We start from the raw sequence: 20,323 nt of genomic DNA, 5'->3' as shown, positions 1-20,323 counted from the left end.
CGTACAAAAAGCACGGATCACATTCGCTGATGTCGTATCACCACTGTTATTAGTGCCAAAGTCAGTGCGTATCACAGTCAGAGACCAATAGAGAGATCACCAATGCTTATGGACGAAATTCAGCCAAAACGGACACCAAGAATAAGGGCCTCTGGTGGTCAATAGTTGCACTACTTGCTAATTTTGTCTTCGGTTTAGAGTTCTTGGTTGGAGAAACGAGCAAATGTACGGTTAGAGGGGGAATGTGCGATCGTACGATCTTGGATCGTACCGGTGAGCAGTGGAGGATAAATATGCACACGGTACCAAGTACTGTCAAAGCAGACATGTAGTGTTAGCTATAAATATGTACTAAGGACACATATTGATATGTATCTTTGTATGTGCTACCATACTCAGCATACTCTCCTGATTTTGCACCATCGGACTGATCATTTGCTCTGTTCTCTTTTTTTCTGAATGGTATAAACTTTGATTCAAATGAAGCGCAATAAAAAATCAATTGCTTCAATTTTTTGACAACAGCGAGAAGCACTTTTATGAGCGTGGAAATTTGAAATTGTCCAAAAGATGGTGAAAAGCAGTAGAACAAAATGACCGATATACAGGGTGTTAATTTTAAAAGTATTTTTAAAAGTAAGAAAAAATGACTAAATAAAATGTACATAGTTTTAAGGCGTGCAACTGATAGTGGTAAAAAAATCTTATGAAGGTCATTTTAACGGTTTTTTCAAGGTCATCTTTTTTTTTTGCATATTAACGTGCACTTTTAGTTGGAAGTGGTAGTTGGCGTCAAGATGAGCCCAACGACTTACACACCATTATCTTGAAGTGGCCTTGTAGGCGTAGAAATCAGTTTCAGTTTGAAGAATGCAGAAATAGTAAAATGAAAAGGGCAATATCACTATATTTTATTAAATGCTAAAAATACTGGCCGCTCACAGCAAGACGCATCCGTACACGATAAGTGAGTGGCTGCATTTTTTATGGCATTCCCGCGATTCATAGTGCAACATGCATTCTGTATTCGTTCTTTCATAACTTCTGGCATCGTGGGAACATCGTTATAAATACTAGATTTTAAAGTTCCCCACAAAGAGTAATCTACTGGTGATAAGTCGGGTGACTGAGCTGGCCAGTTAATGCTTGCACCACGGGCTATCCATCAGTTGAAAAACATGTCATTTAATACACTTCGAGCATTATGAGCAGGACAGTCATCATGTTGATACCACATTAATAATCGTTCTTGATATAGAACATCATCTAATAGTTCGTTTAAGTTTACAATAAGGAATTCCTTGTACCTTTCACCTTAATGTACCATTAATAAAAAATGGACCAATAATTTTGTCTTTCAATAGGTCGCACCACATATTAACACTCCAAGGAAGCTGGAGTTCCACAGTTCTAAGCCAATGAGGATTCTCAGTAGACTAGTAATGTATCTTGTACCTATTTAACTCTCCATGATTAGTAAAAGTTGAATCGTTAGTAAATAATACGTTATCAGAAAAATTCATATTATCTTGCAGACGTATCTTGCTGCGGGCAGCCAGCATTTTGAGCATCTAATAAAATAAAGTGATATTGCCCTTTTCCTTTTATTACTTCTGCATTCTTCAAACTGAAACTGATTTCTTCGCCTTCAAGGTCACTTAAAGACCATGATGTATAGGTCGTTGAACTCATCTTAACACCACTTCGTGTTATAAAAAATACATGTTAATATGAAAAAAATACGATGACCTTGAAAAAGTCGTTAAAATGACCGAAAATAATTTAGGTGCTTGAGTTAAAATTAACAGTTTGTATAACAGAATGAAATTTTTTTTAAATATGAAAAATTCGTTTTCCATCTTCCCATGAATAAACGAAATTATTTCCCGAACAACCTAATATTTAATAATATAGAAAATATTTCTCTTTTTATTTGTACATTCTAATGTACTGTATGAATATGTTTATTTTTCACTGTAAACATATGCGTTTATATAACGACAACAGAAAGGAAGCTCCCCAAGATAGTCTTGTGTTTTATTTCAAGATCATTGACATTTTTTGTATGTATTGAATTAATATTTATTTTTTATAAAAACAAGTTCAATGATCTTTGAAATCACGAACTGGAATGGTGTTAAATCAAATAGTAAAATATAGTATTAATGTTGAAACTTTCTCGATTTTTTATTAAAATTAATTATTTATTCTGTATTGGTTTCATTTCATACTTGACAATTAATAAATCAATAGAAGTCTGGAAATATTTCAGATTACTAAATGCTTATATATATACAAACATATATATATCTAAGTGTTACACTTTCGTTGATATGGTAAGGATATTGATTTTTATGATAGTTGAATTCTACAGTACATTGTTATATTTTTAGCAAAAATGTGGCAAGATAATGAAGTTCGATTCGATGTTTCTTACACGTAATAATTGTGATACTTTTAAGTATAATTATTAGATACGTATTTTCATTTTCTTCATTTTTTATTTATATTTTTAATAGAAATTTACTGTAACGGGTGTTTCGTTTAACTGGAAACGGTGAAATATCTAAAGAGGAATTGAAAGTATCAAAAAATTGTTCTTACAAAAGTTGTTTGGTATACAGGGAGGCATTAGATGGCATGAATAATTTCTTTGTAAATTAAAATTAGTGCGGAAAGTATCAAAGACAAGTCAAGTAACCTCTTTTAAATGAAATCCTATATTTTTTATCTATAATCATACATTTTATTCAAATATATGATAGTATTTGTTGAAACGAACAGCGACCTACGATACGATGTCATTTTATGTAGTAAAATGTCATAAATTAGATCCGAAGATTAACATAAATCGGTAGCTGAACTCTACTGCATTGTCTAATGACCTAACGCTATCGGATGACACTACATAGGACTCGGCTACTGATTTACGTTGACTTTAAAATTTATCTTATGACATTCTACGATATGAAATGACATCATGTGGTAGGTGGTTGTATTCGTCTCAACAAACCCTATCATATTATGAATAAAAAATAAAGGGTTCCATTTAAAAAGATCAATTTGTCAAAAAAATGGTTTGTACCATCTAATATTCCTCTATACACCAAATAACTTTTGTAAGAATAAGTTTTGATAACTACAATTCCTTATAAGATATTTCACCGTTTCCAGTTAAGCGAAACAACTATTTATAAAATTATTAACAATTAAATTAGAGTAAGAGTATAAGCAGATATGTATTAAGAATATGAATAAGTGTGTGCGTGCGTGTGCATTTATGTGTGATTAAAATGAAAATTAAAAAAGTTAAAATGAATAGCACTATATAGATTAATATTTTATATAAAATTATGCGAAGAAATAATGAAGAGTCCATTATTTATAAAGTCTTAAATTTTTAATAGTCATATGCAACTACGATTGGGCGAATTTACTGTTGATAAACTTGACTTAATAGAAGATACAAAAGGAAATGCAGGAGATACTGGAAAACTTATAATAACTAATCTCAGAATTATATGGCATTCTTCGTTTCTTCCCAAGATCAATCTAAGTATGAATTAATTTAGTGATTCAAATCATTGAATCAAATATTCTTTTATAATCATTTTTATAACTATGTATTTCTGAAACATACACATGCTTATTAATGTGAAATAAAATTTTTGAGATATTTGTAATAATTAAAGTTAAATTTCATAATTTTGAAATTTATTAGTGCTATTTAAGATATATAAATATAATATTTATATACACATATATAAAGTATGATTTAAGTATGATAAAAATGATAAATCTCATATAAATATGTTTTTCTGTAGGTATTGGCTATAACACCTTTATAACAATAAATACTAAAACTATACATAGTGTTAGTATGCTTTAAGAGGTCATCATTTTTGATTTTTGTTTTGCAATTAACAGAAGCATATTATTTTTGTAGTTGCAAGGAAAGCATGTGCAAGCGTTACATATTTTAGCTTCCTTCCGACATTGCAGATATGAATTTCTATTTACAAATCAAGATTTAAAAAGTACAAGACATTATACATCTGTTATTGGTGTTTACAGGTACACTTTCTATTAAATTTAAAATTTGTATTATTTATTATATAAATTGTTCTAAAACATGATATTTATATTTAAGACAAACATCAGGATGTACGATATTTTAAATGATTAGGATTGTGTAAATAATATTTAAGCATAATAAAAACACCTTCATATGTTTTATTTTTATTAATTTTTATTTTTAAATTGAAACCATAATGTCTAAGGTAAATAATGTTAAATATATTTTTGTCAAACTCTTTTTAATAAAAATTAAATTTTGTATTTAATTTCAAAATGATATTTTTCTGTTTTTTAAAATAGAAGCTTTTATTATTTTTTATATTTAGTAAAAATATGAAAAAATTATTTTTATGAAAATTTAGCTGTTACAAAATATGACATATGATACTTTACCTGGATTTTTCCTATTATTATTATTTACATTTTTTTAGTCATTGCTTTTGTGTTCTGGATAAATTCATATATTTTGATTTATCATGCATTTTGATTATCTTATTATACTTATATGTTTTTTATTCATTATCTATTAGAAAACAGTATTCTTACAATCCTAATAATAATGACAATATTTCTATAACTTATACATACTTTAACAGATTTAAACCAATTTGTAGAATTATACGTATAATAACAAAATAAAATACACAACAATATATATTACTAATATACAATAAATTTATAAGATTAAAGAATTGTATAAATTAAAAGTGTGGTTTATATAGTTAGTGAATAAATATAAAATTAATTAAGTAAAGTAGAAAAAGAAATAAAAAAATAAATCTAAAAAGAATTTCTATTGAAGTAGGAAATAATTAATAATAGTAAGTATGTTATATAATATATCGTATACACAGAGGAGACTTTTATCAAGAAAACAATTAGTTCAATATCTTTACCACAATTTGATAAGTACAATGACATAAATTCGTTATTTGACTAACTTATTTAATAAGATTTTCAAGATTTTGATTTAATAGAATTTTTCCTAAAAAAGAACAAATATATGTAATTTGAAAGGTCTTTATCTACTTATTATCTATAGTGAAGTTAAAATTTAACGTAATTAGAGAAAAGTGTTAAATAATACTTCAAACGTTGCAGAGCATATGTTTCATCAAAAATTTATCGAGAAATTAAATTGAGAAGTGGGATAATTAATGATAAACAATTAACATTACTACCACTGGAAACAGTTCATTCAACTTTGCAAGATATTTGGAATTTATCATTAGAACAGGTTGAATTCTTATTTGTAGTAATTTATACTATTTAAAAAAAATGTATTTTTAAAATTTATTTTGTTAGGGAAATGTTGGAACTTTTATTGTAACAAATATACGTTTAGTCTGGTTTGCTGATATGAATTATCAATTCAATATATCAATTCCTTATCTTATAATAGCAAATGTAAGTGCATATATTGTGTAATATATGTAGTACATACATAAAAACATGTTAACAATTTTTAATAAAAAAATATAGTAAGGAGAATCTTTCTTTTTTAAATAGATTACTGTTAAAAATTCAAAATTTGGTCCAACTCTAGTCGTTACTAGTACAGAATCCAGTGGAGGATATATATTAGGATTTCAAGTAAATCCTATCCAAAAACTTCATACTGTTCATAAAGAAATTTTAATGTTATTAAAAGCGTTTGAAAAATCTCCTATTTTTGGTATTGATTATACATTTGAACATGAGGTAATATTATGCTAATATAGTTTTTAACAAATGCATTGAATAAATAAATATGTTATTATTAATTATCCATTAATTATTACAGGCTCCATTACAACAATTAAACGTAGAACAACAATCTGAGATACAAGACAATCAACCTGAAATTTCAAATGTGTTTGGCTATTATTTCTCTGAAGGTTCAAATCAAAGAAAACCTAGTTTTTCGATTTATTTAGGTCTTGCAGCAGAAGAACCTCGAGAAACTAGTACACTACAAAGCCTATGGGAACTTGTGCGTCAAACTTAACTGATAACATTAATAAACTTTAAATATTATGTAAACAGCACTTTATATATATAAAGTTTAGAACATAACTAATGCTAATACATCACATAAACTTTGAATATAAAATAAATATAAAAGTTAATTTTTTATTCATTTATAAATTAAAATTATAATATTTTAAATTAATGTAAAAAAATTATTACAATAAAATATATTATTCTACATTTTTTCCTAATTTTCATTTCTTTGAATCATTTAATGTTTAGCAGCTAATTTATACAAAAAACATAGATATAATAAACATATATATATATAAGTATTATGTGTGTAAAATACAATCAATTATATTATACCATAACTATTGTCTGTTTTTAATGTGTTATCTCTTTACATATCTATGCCCATTTTTATTATATATAAAAGAAGTCGATGATAGGAATTTCACAACTATTTAGTACAACTATTTTCTTCTCTTTTCAAAATTTATATTTTTAACACTTTACCAAATATTTTTTGATAGGTTATTTATGGAAAAGTCAACGTCTATAAGGAATTGATAAAAAAATAGATAATTGGAATTAAAGCATTAGTATTCTAGAATATAACACTGAATAAGTCTTTAATTGTTTAATTGCAATTTCATACCACTTTTCAGATTTTGTCTTTAAATTTAACTTGGTCTACAATTTAAAGGTTGCACAATTGATTGATCTTGATTATCATCACCATCTTCATTCAGTTCAGCCTGCTGAACAGGAAATCTATACCCCATATTCATAAGCATTACTTCAAATGGATCGCTTTTCATGCGTATTTGATTTGCAGATGCAGCATCTTCTAAATTCTGAATTTCTCTTTCATTTATGCTACCATCCTACATCAAATAAATACTCAAATATAATTTTTAAAATTAATTAAATATTTTATAAATATCAATCCTTATTTATTTATCTTTATTAAATAAAATAAATTTTGGTAAGTAATTATAACATATACCTCAGGTAAAGGACTCCATAATCTAACTACTGGATCAATACCACTAGTAGCTAGTAAACATGTAGATGGATGAGGTTGAAGACAATTTACAATGCGTTCATCTCCTCTTAGTACACGTATAATATTTGTGGTATTACGATCCCAAATAAAGAAAGATCCATCATCTGATCCTGCTACAATATATTGACCATTGCTTAAAGAAAAAATTATTAATTATAAATGCATTACTAATTAATAAACTTCCAAAATTATTTATTAAATTATTTTTAAAATGTACTTACTTCCCAAAGAAATTGGCTTCCTTTATATCAGTTGTAGTATTACAATGCCCACAAAACCTCATTTTGTAATCAATTGTATTGCGTCGCCATTCTTGTTCATATTCTGATATTTGAATCATTAATTGATTCATATCAATATCTCTACCTGATTGTATAATAATTACATTAATTACCAATTGAAAAAATATTTTGAAAGAATGAACATAAAAAATATATTGTTAGTATACTATCATGTAACAAATATAACAGCTACATATTTGGATTCATTCATATTTCATGTGCATATTATAAAATATGGAAAGTATATTAAATCAAATAGTTTTCTTTTACTTTTCCTTTATATTTCTGTAAAACATGTCTTTTGTACTGAATACATATTTATTTTATTTTTTCGTACTTAATTGCCTTAAAATATTATACTTGATGTGCAAAAATATAAAAATTTAAAGAAAAAGCACTAATTTTATATAGTTCTTATATTCTACAATGTCCGTAATATAAGACAATAGATTTAGTTGTTGTATTGTGTATATGTTTAAGATATTTTATTAAAGGATATTGGGTTGCTAACTAAGTGATTGCGAATTTTGTCAATACCACCTAATGACAAAATCTGCAATAACTTAGTTGCCAACCCAATATATATATTCTACTATAGATTAATATCTATGACATTATGAAAGAAATAGGGCCTTGAGACTTCTTTCATTCAGCACAAGATCTTATTCCCTATGAAACTACATGGAGGAGTAAAGATGAAAATACCTTTAAAATATTCAATGCAAGTAAATTGTATGTAATATATAATATTAATTTTTATATTAAACTAAATATTTTTCAACTTTAACGAATTTTTAAAATAGTAAGCTCTTTAGAATTAAATTAGGATACTATTAATAATTAAAAGGCATGCAAACTTATTTATGAAGTGAAAGTGAATAGGTATATAAATATATCTAGAAGAAGAGCTAGAAGAAGAGATAAAAGATATATAAATATAATGTAACACATCATATACAATGTATAATCTAATACATGAATGTCTGTTTTAAGGAAATATGCACGACAATACTACATACAATTACATATCCAAATAAAATCTTATGTTTTTTATTCATTTAGCAAATTATTTGGGGGAATTTGGAAATTTAAAAAAAAATTAAAAGAAAGAGAGAAAATATTTTGTTATGATATCGCTATTAGTAAATATTTTAGCTGTACCAGGCAAGTAATCCTTGAAAATAATACAAATAATACATTAGTAGGTAAAATTTTTAGTGACATATTATGTTATATTTATATCACTGCTTATTATACTAGAATTAAATGATATCAACATGGTGTACTGAATACAATTTTATATCTGGATACATGTAAAAATGAAACTAGATAACATACTCCTTTTAAATGTTTGTTTTCTTAAACAAGGCAATATTTCGTAATATTGAAATAATTAATAAGCAGAATTTTATTATTTATCAATGGAAACCGTAAGATGAATCAATTATGTATAAAATCATTCACAAAATCAGAAATCTTACAAAATATTTTTCTTTGTTATATGTGATTTCAATACATGTATATATATACGTATTTGTATGTCGTATATATGTATATGTGTGTTGTATATATGTATACATACGTGTATGTATATACAATGTTCAGAAAAATGGATTTAAAGGAGAAAGAATGTTTCTGAATACTTTGTTCGTCTCATAGAATCCCTTTTAACTTCTTTCTTAATGTTAATATATTTAGTATATATTCCAAATTTGTTTTTATATGGATGTTATGAATATTATGTACATCGTTTGCATATTTTTATTGACTGTTATGGCATTATTAGACTTATACTATGCATTATATATAAGGATGATATAATGAAATATTACTACAAGATATAAACGTCATAGAATAAAAGGATGTTTTATTCCACTTTTCTATCATTATTTATTGTGATTAATAGAACTTCTTGTGCTTGGTGGATAAATATGTTACGTATTAAATGAGTAATAATTATTAATTCATTCTAATTCTTTAGTAAACTGAAATACTTTTTAGCTATAAATAATACTTTAAACCTCCAGTCTCAAAGAACAGATTACTGTAAAAACTTGTTGAAATAAAAAATATCCAGTTTAACATGAAAATAAAAATTTCGTATTTCATAGATGCCCATTCTTATTAAAAAATGTATGAGATGAACTTCATTTTTACACTTTAATATTACTCTCAATAACTTTCTTGCAGTAAATAAGGAGACTTTTTTGTGTAAAAAACAATATAAAAATTTGCAAGTTTCTATCATAGATTCAAAAAAATTAATCCGAAACAACTTTAGTAAAAACCTCCTATATATATATATATATGAAATATGTATATGTATACATATCATATCAACCTTGAATATAATATAACGAAAAAAGACATACCAGAATCTATAGCTTCTTTTATATCCATTTTTAATGCTTTACACGCAGAGTTGGATGCATATTCCGGAAATTTTTGTTGAAAGTCTTTAATTATTTTATCAGCTTCAACTGATTGATGTAAATCAAAGAGACAACGAGCCAATCTATAAATATATATATGCGTATATATATATATGTACACATATGTGTATATATGTATACAGAATGAATCACGTAAAACAAGCCATCTGTCTAACACTTTCAGTTGTGGAGGTAAGAAGAAATGTTTGAAACAAAAGTTATTTGAAATTTCATCTTTTTAAATGGAACTATATGTTTTTGGACATCTATAATGGTATCCTTCTTCAAGATAATAACCCTAGTCATACAAGATCACTAAAGGTTACGGATGCAGTAATATATAAGAAATTAAAATTCATGATGAATGTTCCTAAAACAGAGTATTCTTGACTTTATTAACAGAATCATACTCAATACAAAATCTAAACAAATTTTGTGAAGACATTTATCATCAAAATCCTCTCACAGTTATGTAAATAGTAATACGAATAATAGACTGATATTAAGTTTCAAATGATAAATATCTTTAAACTATCATTAGTCTACATTTTTGCATTCAAGTACTATGCTTGTACCGAGACAGATTTCCTGAACGGCTTTGTCTACCTTGTTCTACGTTTTACGCATACAATTATAGAAGAATTTTAAGAGACCAACAACATATCCATACATTTTGAATTGATTGAGTATGATTCTGGCATTAAAACCGAAATATTCTGTTTCAGAAGCATTCATCATAAATTTTCATTTTTTACCTATTATTACGTCCATAAGCTTGAGTGACCTTAAATGATATAAGCATTGTCGTATGGAGAGCTACAGTCGTAAGTGCCAAAAAACACATAGTTCCATTTAAAGAGATGATGTTACAAATTTTCTAAGCACGTCCACCTGTTAAAAAGTTTTTACCATTTCCTAATAGTTGGAGCCAAATAACTTTTGTTTCAAACATTTATCTTATTTCCATAATTGAAAATGTTATTCAGGTGGCATATCTTATACAACACACTCTGCATATAATATACATGTTACATATATGTTAAATTTTCTAAAATTAATCACCAATTTCCAGGCATTTCCAATAATTTGCTAAATAAATGTCTGAACGAAAGTTAGATCAACAGCTGTAAATCATAGCCAATGAAACAGTATTATTGTTATTGTTAGAACTGCCTGAAAAATGATGGTCAATCTTAGAAGATACACCCTGTATACAAGATTATATTATACATATTACGTTTAATTAAACTGAATATGTTATCATATATGAACATATATTCACAGATCGTTATTACCTAAAATGAGCCTTTACATGTCCAGGATCAAGAAGCAATGTTGTTTGACAATCTTTAAGAGCAGCATATATATCACCATCCCTGTAAATTACGTACAACTCTATTCAAAATCTATATCCAGAAATATAAAAAGTATAATAGTGGAGAGATCATACCAAGTTCTTTTCATATATGCTGCAGCTCTGTTAGCAAAAAGCACAGCAGCAGTAGGACAATAACAGATTGCTTTATTGTATAAATTAATTGCCAATGTGTACTTTTGTTGTTCAAAGCTTTCATTTGCCTACAAAGAAAAACAATAATAAGAGAAGAAAAGGAACATAATTAACTCATTTAATTATTTTCAGATATAATAAAGAATTATTTAATTAAATAAATCAAGTAAATTAGTCCAAATTAATATTATACAATTTTTTACCGTTTTTTCTACAATAATTTATTATAATCATTGTTTAAAATATTGTTCAATAAAAGAAAATTATTTATTTTATATTTTTAACTATAAAATAAGATTTATATAAAACGAGTAAACTTACTTGACGTTTTAATTCTTCAACATGTGGTGGTAGGATTTTAATGTTTTTGTTGGTAAAATCTGTAATATCTTCATGATTTGCCATACTGCACTTTTCAAAATCTCCTATTAGCAGTTTTTAACGAATTTAAAGTTGCATATAAATTTAAGATATAACTTAATTTATCTAAGATTGTAGTAGATAGCAAACAATATAAAATTTAATATAAAAGTTATTATTCCAATCATAACTGGTATTTTATGATGATTACCATTTATATATATTTCCTATTATATTTTCAAAATGTTTAAAAAGTCATGATTCACAAAATATAAAACATTGTAATAATTATAATCATTACCCAAATACATATTTGAGGAGTAACCAAAGCAAGTCTTCAAATTTTTTGGATTATTGATGTCAAATAAATAAATTTGTTCACCACCCATGTTAACAAGTAGCTCGTTTCCGTCAGCACTGAAGGTTAAATATGTAGTAGTGAGACTTCTATTACTGTCACGTTGCCGAGAATGCAGATGGCCTGCTCAATATCAAACATTAATAGTTTTCGTTAGAGTGATCGTGTAATATATAACAATAGAGGAAGATAAGGGTAAAGGAGTCGCGTACGCTATTTCTGATCGTACGAACGAACCCGCGATAAAGTACTGTGCGCAACCCAGTGGTACATTCTCATCTGGATCACCTCCACCAGCTAGACGTATACATACATTTCCTCTTGTCCAGTTACTATGTGGAGACGAAATAGGCACCTATCGTCAAAACAACATACAAAGAAAAATTTTTCTTGCTCAATCATTTAATGTTGGTTTATATTAGTGTTTATTTCAAATATATCATAGTTTAAGAATAAGGCTCTTTCAAATAAAACTATTTTTATACATAAATTTATTGAATGCTTAGTTTTTGTTTTGTAATTACCTGAGAAAGCTTAATCATTCTACGGTCATACATTCGTATATATGCATCATTGGCTCCAATAGCTATTAGTTCAGGTTTTTTTGGATTCACAGAAATACACTTGCCTTCTGCATATCGACCAGCATGATTAACAAGATTTACTAATACACTATTACAACCATTGCTTTTGCAACTATGAGGAGCACGAATATCATATTGTAAAATAAGACCATCTTCTGCAGCACTCCAAAAAAGAAAAGGTACAGTAGTTGCAGTAGCAATACGTTTTACACGACCTATATGACAATTACATGAAAATATTGGTTCAAGAAGCGTAAGATCACGAACTCGTACTTTCCCATCTCCAGCACCTGATACCAATATCCTATCATTTGATTTTGGCATGAACTACAAAACAAAAAAAGGATTATATTCTTTTCTCACTGCTGATCTCCAAAACTCTGAGAATTTAAAATTTATAGAAATTAATAACTATTTAAATTAAAATTTTAGTACTTAGAAGATTACATATATAATATTAAATTACCTTAACAGAAAATATATTTCCATGATGACGTGTACGAAGTATTAACTTTTTTTCATATCGAAATGGATCCCATAATATAATATTCATATCATCAGATGCTGAAGCAAGAATTCTAAAAATATATGTTAATACATAAACATATAACTTATAGTTAATTTATAGTTAATTTTCTCATTATCTACGGATATTTACATTTATTCTAAATAATTCTATGATGTTACTCTATGACTGTGTTTTATGTTATTTAAAAAATACTTACTGCCCACTTTCATTCCATTCTAAACAATTAACACATCCTGTATGACCAACTAATTCTTTTTCAAGTCCTAACCGGGATATCAAATTTTCTGTCACATGTAACTTCTGAGAAACTGCATATGCCACTGAATCCTAAATAAAATAATTTAAATAGAATTAAACATCAATTTACTTTTATATAAAACATGTTTAAAAAAATAATAAAGTCTATACTAACATATAAAGACATTATGAGAAACCATTAAACTTATATTAAGAAATAATAAATATTAATATATCTACAACTAAATAAATAGATAAAGAAATGCGTAATTATATATTATTATATATATTAACGTACCCGTATTTCACGTTGACGTACCAAATCCAAAACTCTGTAATCTTTATCATGTATGTTAGGAAGCATTTCTATGTTTATTTCATAAATCACTTATTGTACTAAAAAAATTAAATATCCTCTGAAAATCATAAGAAAATTTATTGTCATTTTTATTTAATATATTACGTTCGAATTTTTTTTAGTAAAAGATGTAAATGTATGTAATTATGTGTTTTGCAAAATATAACCTCTCATATAGAGGTACTATTGTATTGAAAGTGTAAAAATTAGTTTTACGAAAACCGGACAAGAATACTTAACTTAAAATTAATGCGATAAAACAAGATACAAAACGGTTAATAAGTCGTTACTTATTCATACATCATCAAAATGTTATTGAAATGTTCTTGCACTGCTGTCCTTTTACACAATACCATGAACTTAACATAACTTTTGTACTTTATCACATTCTATCGTATAGTTGATATATGTATATATATGTATGTCTATATATATACATATATTTATTTATGTATCATATTCATTATTTTGAGTTCACATATGAACCAATTTTGCAATTATTTTTTATCTTTTAGAACAACTGATGTGGAGATATAACTCTCTGTATATCAAGTCTTGCTTCCATTTTCATTTTTTACGTGTTCCTCTATTATTTGATTTGTCTGTTCAGGTTTGACATCTATAATAATTAAATTAATCTAGAATAGTAATAAATCTGATATATATGTTAAATTTTCTTCACTTTATTATTTATGTAAAATATATCTGTACGTATATCTTTGTTTATGAATCTTTCTAATTTGAGAATAAATATTTTAAATGTCATTATATTTTTAACCTAACAAAAACCTAACAAATTCATATACCACATAATATTCATGTAAGTACTTACATTTATTATATTTGTACTGTTATTATTCCTGTCATGGGATTTATTATTATTACTGTTATTATACAATATACAAGCACATATTCTACTGTATTAAATATTAATATATGTATATGTACTGATAATTTAACGAATTAAAAAGTTTATAAGCGTTCCTAATATTATTATGAAACATAAAATGTATTAATCTGTACTTTATAAAGTATAAATAATCTAATTTAATCAGGAAAAATTAGGAAAAAATTAATTTGTATCTTTTTTAAGTGATCTATTTATTTAAAAATATTTCTATGCACTTTTATATATATATATATATATATATATATATATATATATATATGATAAAATTACATCTCACATACATATAAAATTATCAAATTTTCTAAATTGAAACAGAAAGATAAGGATCTTAGCAAGTAATTTTTAAGATAAAAAATTGTGGTATTTAAATAAAATACTATCTGAAATGGAAATTTTTGATTCTTGTAGAAACTATCTTAATAAATCGGCCCATCATCTAAATTATCGTCTTCATCATCGTAACCTTCTCCATTATCGAAATAATTATTCACATAATCAGTTCCCTCATCCATTTCCTCATCTAGTTCTTCTTCCTCATCTTCTGCTTGCTCATCATCCTTTCCTTCTGCTTCTTCCTCCTCCTTTTCTTCTTCCTCTGCATCACTTTGTTGCAAACTCTCTTTTTTTTCTAATTCTTGCAACTTTAGCTCTATATCAATGTTCTTACGTTTTGTCTGTGGGTTCTCACATTTTTGTCCTTTACGCTTTCGCAATTGAGACTTTAATTCTATAGGCATTCTGCTCCAATCATATCTACTCTCATAACTACTTTTATCAGTAATCAAGTCTTGATATCGATCTGAATACCTCTCAATATCCTTTTTAATTACTAAAGGCAAAACATTGTTAGGCGATTCTCTCATATATTCTGCATATCCTTTCTTTAATTCCAACAAATAACTCATTTCTTTAGTAATATTTAAAGGCAATGGTTTATATTCTAGAAGAGGATATTTTAATGGAGGTTGTAAAACTGGTGGAGGTAATGCTTCTCCTTTAGCAAAGCCTAATTGTTCCGTACTGATTGACATGGAAGGTTTACCTCTTCCCCTACCACGTCCCGCCATGATAGTATTATATATTTATCTTATTATTATATTCAGTAGGATAGAAAAAGGCAATGTTTATTCCAAATTTGTTAGTGGTTACAAGAATATATGTGTTTAATTACTCTTGTCATTTTTCAGTTTAAATGTGAGTATGAAAAATATGAAATATCAGTACTTTAGAAAATTACCTCAGACATTTTAGACCATAAGTTATTTTTTATTTTAATAATCAGGAAATAAGAAGGATATTTGACAAAATCGAAGACTTCAACAGCTAATTCTGTCTTACATATTCGTAAATGATCTCTGCAAGAACATAAGTAATAATATGCTTTAGTATAAACTTCAGTAATATACTCAATCTTCAGTTTATAATATGATACATAGATATAATCTCATTAATATTTAATAGTCAGATTCTGTAAGTAAGCTTAAATAGAATGTATTAAATAAATAAAATACATATTTTTAACAACTGTGATATTTGTTTTAATGTATCAAGAAGCAATAAATTTGTTAATATTATTATAAATACATCAATGATACTTTAAATACTATCATGTCTGAATAATAATGTAACTTATTATATGTACAACATTCAATACAACTTTTGAATTTTATTTTCGAACATGTTAAATTTATTTTCTATGAATAAAATACTTAACTTACGGCGATTGAACTTTGTCTTGAGTACACCGAATTTGTAGCTTCTTTTTATACGATATGATAATGACAAAATGTAAAAATCAAGTATAATTCAAAAATACTAGTCCTAAGGCGTGGAGATCAGTATTGTAAAAATATTGTATACTTGTACGTGTATAAAATTAATAACTAGTGTATGACTTATTAGTACGCTATATTTACTTCACTCATAGTTCATATTATGATCATATAAACTAACTGCGAAAGCACGAACATGTCATATGAACAGACTTTGACTCGACGTTGACACTCGATCGACATACTTGATTTCTACCGAAACCAAATGTATAGAAGGAACCGTCCGAAAATTGAGTCGTGATAAATCAACGATAAATCAATGGAAGACAAGAAAAGGATCTCGTTCTGCACATACGTGATATGCTATGGATGTTTAAGACAGAGACAAAGACACTATATTTATCTTTGTCTATCTCATACAACGAGAATTTTGTTGTCTTCGATGTTAATTTTTTGTGACTCAATTTTCAGACGGTTTTCCCTAGCGAGTTTTCATTGATGACTGATGAATAATGACAAATGCATGTACATGTGGTTTTGGAGGTTTCATGACAGCACCATTATGCGGCTTAATAATTAAATACTATACCAAAATGCTGATACCCTCACCAATCCCCCTCCATTGCAGTATATAGTGTTATACGACCGTGCTTACTGGTTACGAATGTTTTACGAAATTATAACTAGCTGGCGTCTTTTATCATAGACGTGAAAATTGTTAAAAACCTTAATACGATATTTCGTATTAAATAACGTGACGTAACGTGAAAATAAATTAACCAAAATGTTAGTGTTATTTGAAACCCCTGCGGGATATGCAATTTTCAAGGTAAATTATGTTAAAAGCTGTAACTTAATACTTAACCTAAAAAATGTTGCACGTGTTCGTGCTGCTAATAATTTTTAGGTTTATTTTAACAATTTAAGTATCTTTTTACGTTTTAAATACGGTGTAAATACCTTATTGGTTTAAATATGTATCATAAAATCATGTTTGTTTCTTACAGTTGCTTGATGAAGATAAGTTAACAGAAGTAGAAAATCTTTATCATGATTTTGAAACACCTGAAGCAGCTAGTAAGATGTAAGTTGATGTTTTTGACTTTAATTTTGCATTACAATAATTTTGATAAGTTCTGTTGTTAAAAAATGCATTAATACCTTTAATTGAAGTAATAAATTCGATAGAGCAAGATATTGCATTCAGAACAATTTTAATTTTTAGTTTTAATATTAAACATCTTGCATTACAGAGTGAAGTTGAAACACTTTGAAAAGTTTGCCGATACTACTGAGGCTCTTGTAGCTACAACTGCTGCGGTAGAAGGTAAACTTTGTAAATCATTAAAGAAGATACTTAAAAAACATTGTAATGAACTTCAAGAACAACTAGCTGTAGCTGACGCTAAGTTAGGTAATGCTATAAAGGATAAACTGAGTTTGTCTTGTGTCAGTAATACTGCTATACAAGAATTAATGAGATGTATAAGAAGCCAGATGGATAGTTTATTGGCTGGTTTACCTAAAAAAGAAATAACAGCAATGGCATTGGGTTTAGCACATAGCCTTTCTAGGTACAAATTGAAATTTTCACCTGATAAAATTGATACTATGATAATACAAGCTGTTTGTTTGTTAGATGATTTAGACAAAGAATTAAATAACTATGTTATGCGTTGTCGTGAATGGTATGGCTGGCACTTTCCAGAACTTGGAAAGATTATTACAGATAATATAGCATTTGTTAAAACAGTAAAAGTAATTGGAACTAGAGAGAATACTATAAATTCAGATTTATCTGATATATTATCAGAAGATGTAGAGGGAAAAGTAAAAGAAGCTGCTGAGATATCTATGGGAACTGAAATCTCTGAAGATGATATTTTAAATATTCAACATTTATGTGATCAAGTTATTGAAATTTCTCAGTATAGAACACAATTATATGATTATCTTAAAGCAAGAATGATGGCAATGGCACCAAATTTAACTGTTCTTGTTGGAGAGTTAGTGGGAGCTCGTTTAATCTCACATGCTGGGTCTTTAATTAATCTTGCTAAGCATCCAGCATCTACTGTGCAAATACTTGGTGCTGAAAAAGCTCTCTTTAGAGCATTAAAATCAAAAAAAGATACTCCAAAATATGGTTTAATTTATCATGCACAACTTGTTGGACAATCTTCAACAAAAAATAAGGGAAAGATGTCCAGAATGTTAGCTGCTAAAGCTTCATTAGCAACTAGAGTAGATGCATTAGGAGAAGATGGCAGCTTTGATCTTGGTGCTGAACATAAAGCTAAATTGGAAGCACGTTTGAGGATTCTAGAAGAAGGGAATTTACGTAGAATTAGTGGCACAGGCAAAGCAAAAGCAAAATTTGAGAAATATTATACTAAAAGTGAATATATTCAGTATTCTGTTAATGAGGATGTAACTCCTCGACATGGGAAAAGAAAACATTCTGAAATTGAAGATAAAAAAGCGCTAATCGAAGAAATTACAAAGCCAGATGAAGAAATTACAAAGCCAGTTGAAGAAATTACAAAGCTAGATGAAGAAATGCCTAAGAAAAAGAAAAAGAAAGTTAGTGACAGTATAGATGAATCAGTAACTCAGGAAGTAGCTCAGTCAGAAGAAGTTTTGACAAAGAAAAAGAAGAAAAAAAGTAAAGTACAGGATATAGAAGGTAATATTGAATCAAGCTTTAAATGTGAAGAAGAAGGAGAGAAAGCAATAGAAAACATTCCTGGGATATCAGGGGGTTAGTTTTTATTTTATCTATTTTATGAATTTTAAATCTATAATATGATATGAATAAAATTACAAGTAGAAAATATAATAAGTACAAATTTAATATACATATAAAATATGTTTTTTTTTTGTTATAGAGCAAATAAAGAAGAAAAAGAAGAAGAAAGATAAGGATCAGGAGATTGAAGAGACTACATTCACAAATGAAGAAACAAGTGAAAAAGTTATAAGCGAAAAAAGAAAAAAAAAGAAAAAGAAATCTCAAGATGAATGAAATTTTTTCAACATATGCAATTTAAAAAAGTAATTTTTTAAAAATATAACTGTTCATTATCGATTGTAAACTTATATATAATTAAAAAATTAATTTTCTTTAAATATACATATATGAAATTATGTTTTTATAATAGAATTCAATTATATATTTTTAAATATAAACAATATAATCATACAATTTGAAGATAAGTGTATAAAAATGACTGTGAGTCTGTATTTTGTAAGATGTATTATATTAAAATACAAATATTTCAAGCATTAAATAAAGAATGATCAGCAAATAATTTAGTTAATATTTAGAAATATTATTATTATAACAGTATTAGTGATTTAGTGTCTTCTTCATTTTTATATATGATATATGTCTTAAAACATCATTGACATTTACTCATTATTATCTATTTCTTTTAATAACATACTTCGAAGTTTAAATTTTGTAAATTCATAATTTTGCATGTATGTATTATCTGTTTTCAAAATTCTTCAATAGTATTAATGGATGTTTCATAAAAAATTAATTACGAATATCTCTATAAATAATTTATAAATATTTGTATAATAATTGTTGTACTGATGCATTTAAAATAAATTTAATGATAATACAGTTACATGTAATGAACCAGAAGTGGAATCTGTAACAAGTGTATTTACTGTTTATGTTCAATTATAAGATATCATTGAAATTTGTTTGCGTTTCATTTAGACGTTAATAAGAAGTTTTTTTTATATTTTAGAACGATTTTCTAAGTAAATTATTGAAGACAAGTAGTTTTGTATAATACCACTGAATTTGTCTCAATGTTACTTATAAAACTAAATGGGAAAAACGTAACTTCCAAAAAGTGCAGGTGACCACAACTTTTTGT

The 20,323-nt window shown here is 26.7% G+C and overlaps 4 protein-coding genes across 19 annotated transcripts; 2 read left to right on the top strand and 2 right to left on the bottom strand.

The window, feature by feature from the left end:
* The first annotated feature begins 102 nt into the window (after positions 1-102).
* Positions 103-6,185, top strand: LOC100748177 (Bardet-Biedl syndrome 5 protein homolog). 8 transcript variants are annotated; one of them, XM_033322146.1, is made up of 8 exons: positions 103-230; positions 3,408-3,556; positions 3,825-3,874; positions 3,947-4,074; positions 5,179-5,314; positions 5,383-5,484; positions 5,587-5,778; positions 5,861-6,185. In XM_033322146.1, exons 2-8 carry the CDS (start codon positions 3,412-3,414, stop codon positions 6,062-6,064), a joined length of 957 nt encoding a protein of 318 aa, XP_033178037.1. In that variant the 5' UTR covers positions 103-230; positions 3,408-3,411; the 3' UTR covers positions 6,065-6,185. The 8 variants fall into 8 exon arrangements, with proteins under 8 accessions (XP_033178037.1, XP_033178038.1, XP_012244042.1 ...); XM_033322147.1 differs by lacking the exon at positions 103-230 and adding an exon at positions 273-379; XM_012388619.3 differs by lacking the exon at positions 103-230 and adding an exon at positions 386-636.
* A 93-nt stretch (positions 6,186-6,278) lies between these two features.
* Positions 6,279-14,407, bottom strand: LOC100748057 (WD and tetratricopeptide repeats protein 1). Of its 5 annotated transcripts, XM_012388610.3 has the most exons (15): positions 13,988-14,400; positions 13,689-13,806; positions 13,350-13,480; positions 13,091-13,202; positions 12,565-12,951; positions 12,278-12,395; positions 11,984-12,163; positions 11,644-11,747; positions 11,263-11,390; positions 11,108-11,188; positions 9,753-9,895; positions 7,321-7,465; positions 7,040-7,232; positions 6,689-6,917; positions 6,279-6,586 (listed from the first exon to the last, which is right to left on the bottom strand). In XM_012388610.3, the coding sequence occupies exons 2-14, from the start codon at positions 13,752-13,754 to the stop codon at positions 6,714-6,716; spliced, it is 1,992 nt and encodes a 663-aa protein (XP_012244033.1). In that variant the 5' UTR covers positions 13,755-13,806; positions 13,988-14,400; the 3' UTR covers positions 6,279-6,586; positions 6,689-6,713. The 5 variants fall into 5 exon arrangements, with proteins under 5 accessions (XP_012244033.1, XP_024225168.1, XP_012244034.1 ...); XM_024369400.2 differs by having other exon boundaries at positions 6,568-6,917; positions 13,989-14,400; XM_012388611.3 differs by having other exon boundaries at positions 6,568-6,917; positions 14,049-14,400.
* A 601-nt stretch (positions 14,408-15,008) lies between these two features.
* LOC112213269 (DNA-directed RNA polymerase III subunit RPC7-like) lies at positions 15,009-16,978 on the bottom strand. Its single transcript, XM_003491484.4, has 2 exons — positions 16,377-16,978; positions 15,009-16,013 (listed from the first exon to the last, which is right to left on the bottom strand). The coding sequence occupies exon 2, from the start codon at positions 15,723-15,725 to the stop codon at positions 15,075-15,077; it is 651 nt and encodes a 216-aa protein (XP_003491532.1). The 5' UTR covers positions 15,726-16,013; positions 16,377-16,978; the 3' UTR covers positions 15,009-15,074.
* A 74-nt stretch (positions 16,979-17,052) lies between these two features.
* LOC100747532 (nucleolar protein 58) lies at positions 17,053-19,717 on the top strand. Of its 5 annotated transcripts, XM_033322129.1 has the most exons (6): positions 17,053-17,259; positions 17,438-17,514; positions 17,684-17,844; positions 18,070-18,094; positions 18,176-19,191; positions 19,319-19,717. In XM_033322129.1, the coding sequence occupies exons 1-6, from the start codon at positions 17,215-17,217 to the stop codon at positions 19,453-19,455; spliced, it is 1,461 nt and encodes a 486-aa protein (XP_033178020.1). In that variant the 5' UTR covers positions 17,053-17,214; the 3' UTR covers positions 19,456-19,717. The 5 variants fall into 5 exon arrangements, with proteins under 5 accessions (XP_033178020.1, XP_033178019.1, XP_033178018.1 ...); XM_033322128.1 differs by having other exon boundaries at positions 18,070-19,191; XM_033322127.1 differs by having other exon boundaries at positions 17,684-18,094.
* The last annotated feature ends 606 nt before the right edge of the window (positions 19,718-20,323 follow it).

Source organism: Bombus impatiens, unplaced genomic scaffold (assembly GCF_000188095.3).
Source record: "Bombus impatiens unplaced genomic scaffold, BIMP_2.2 scf_0565, whole genome shotgun sequence".
Classification (NCBI taxonomy): domain Eukaryota; kingdom Metazoa; phylum Arthropoda; class Insecta; order Hymenoptera; family Apidae; genus Bombus; species Bombus impatiens.
This window is presented reverse-complemented; position numbering and strand designations above follow the sequence as displayed.

Coding starts and splice junctions, on each gene's coding strand:
- LOC100748057 (XM_012388610.3), bottom strand. CDS start 13,754: ATGCTTCCTAACATACATGATAAAGATTACAGAGTTTTGGATTTGGTA. Junction 13,481..13,688: donor TACGTCAACGTGAAATACGG/GTACGTTAATAT, acceptor TATTTTATTTAG/GATTCAGTGGCATATGCAGT. Junction 11,391..11,643: donor TTGAAGAATTAAAACGTCAA/GTAAGTTTACTC, acceptor TTTTCTTTGTAG/GCAAATGAAAGCTTTGAACA.
- LOC100747532 (XM_003491480.4), top strand. CDS start 17,215: ATGTTAGTGTTATTTGAAACCCCTGCGGGATATGCAATTTTCAAG. Junction 17,515..17,683: donor CCTGAAGCAGCTAGTAAGAT/GTAAGTTGATGT, acceptor CTTGCATTACAG/AGTGAAGTTGAAACACTTTG. Junction 19,192..19,318: donor CATTCCTGGGATATCAGGGG/GTTAGTTTTTAT, acceptor TTTTTGTTATAG/AGCAAATAAAGAAGAAAAAG.
- LOC100748177 (XM_012388614.3), top strand. CDS start 1,946: ATGTACTGTATGAATATGTTTATTTTTCACTGTAAACATATGCGTTTA. Junction 5,485..5,586: donor CTTATCTTATAATAGCAAAT/GTAAGTGCATAT, acceptor TTTTTTAAATAG/ATTACTGTTAAAAATTCAAA. Junction 5,779..5,860: donor ATTATACATTTGAACATGAG/GTAATATTATGC, acceptor TAATTATTACAG/GCTCCATTACAACAATTAAA.
- LOC112213269 (XM_003491484.4), bottom strand. CDS start 15,725: ATGGCGGGACGTGGTAGGGGAAGAGGTAAACCTTCCATGTCAATCAGT.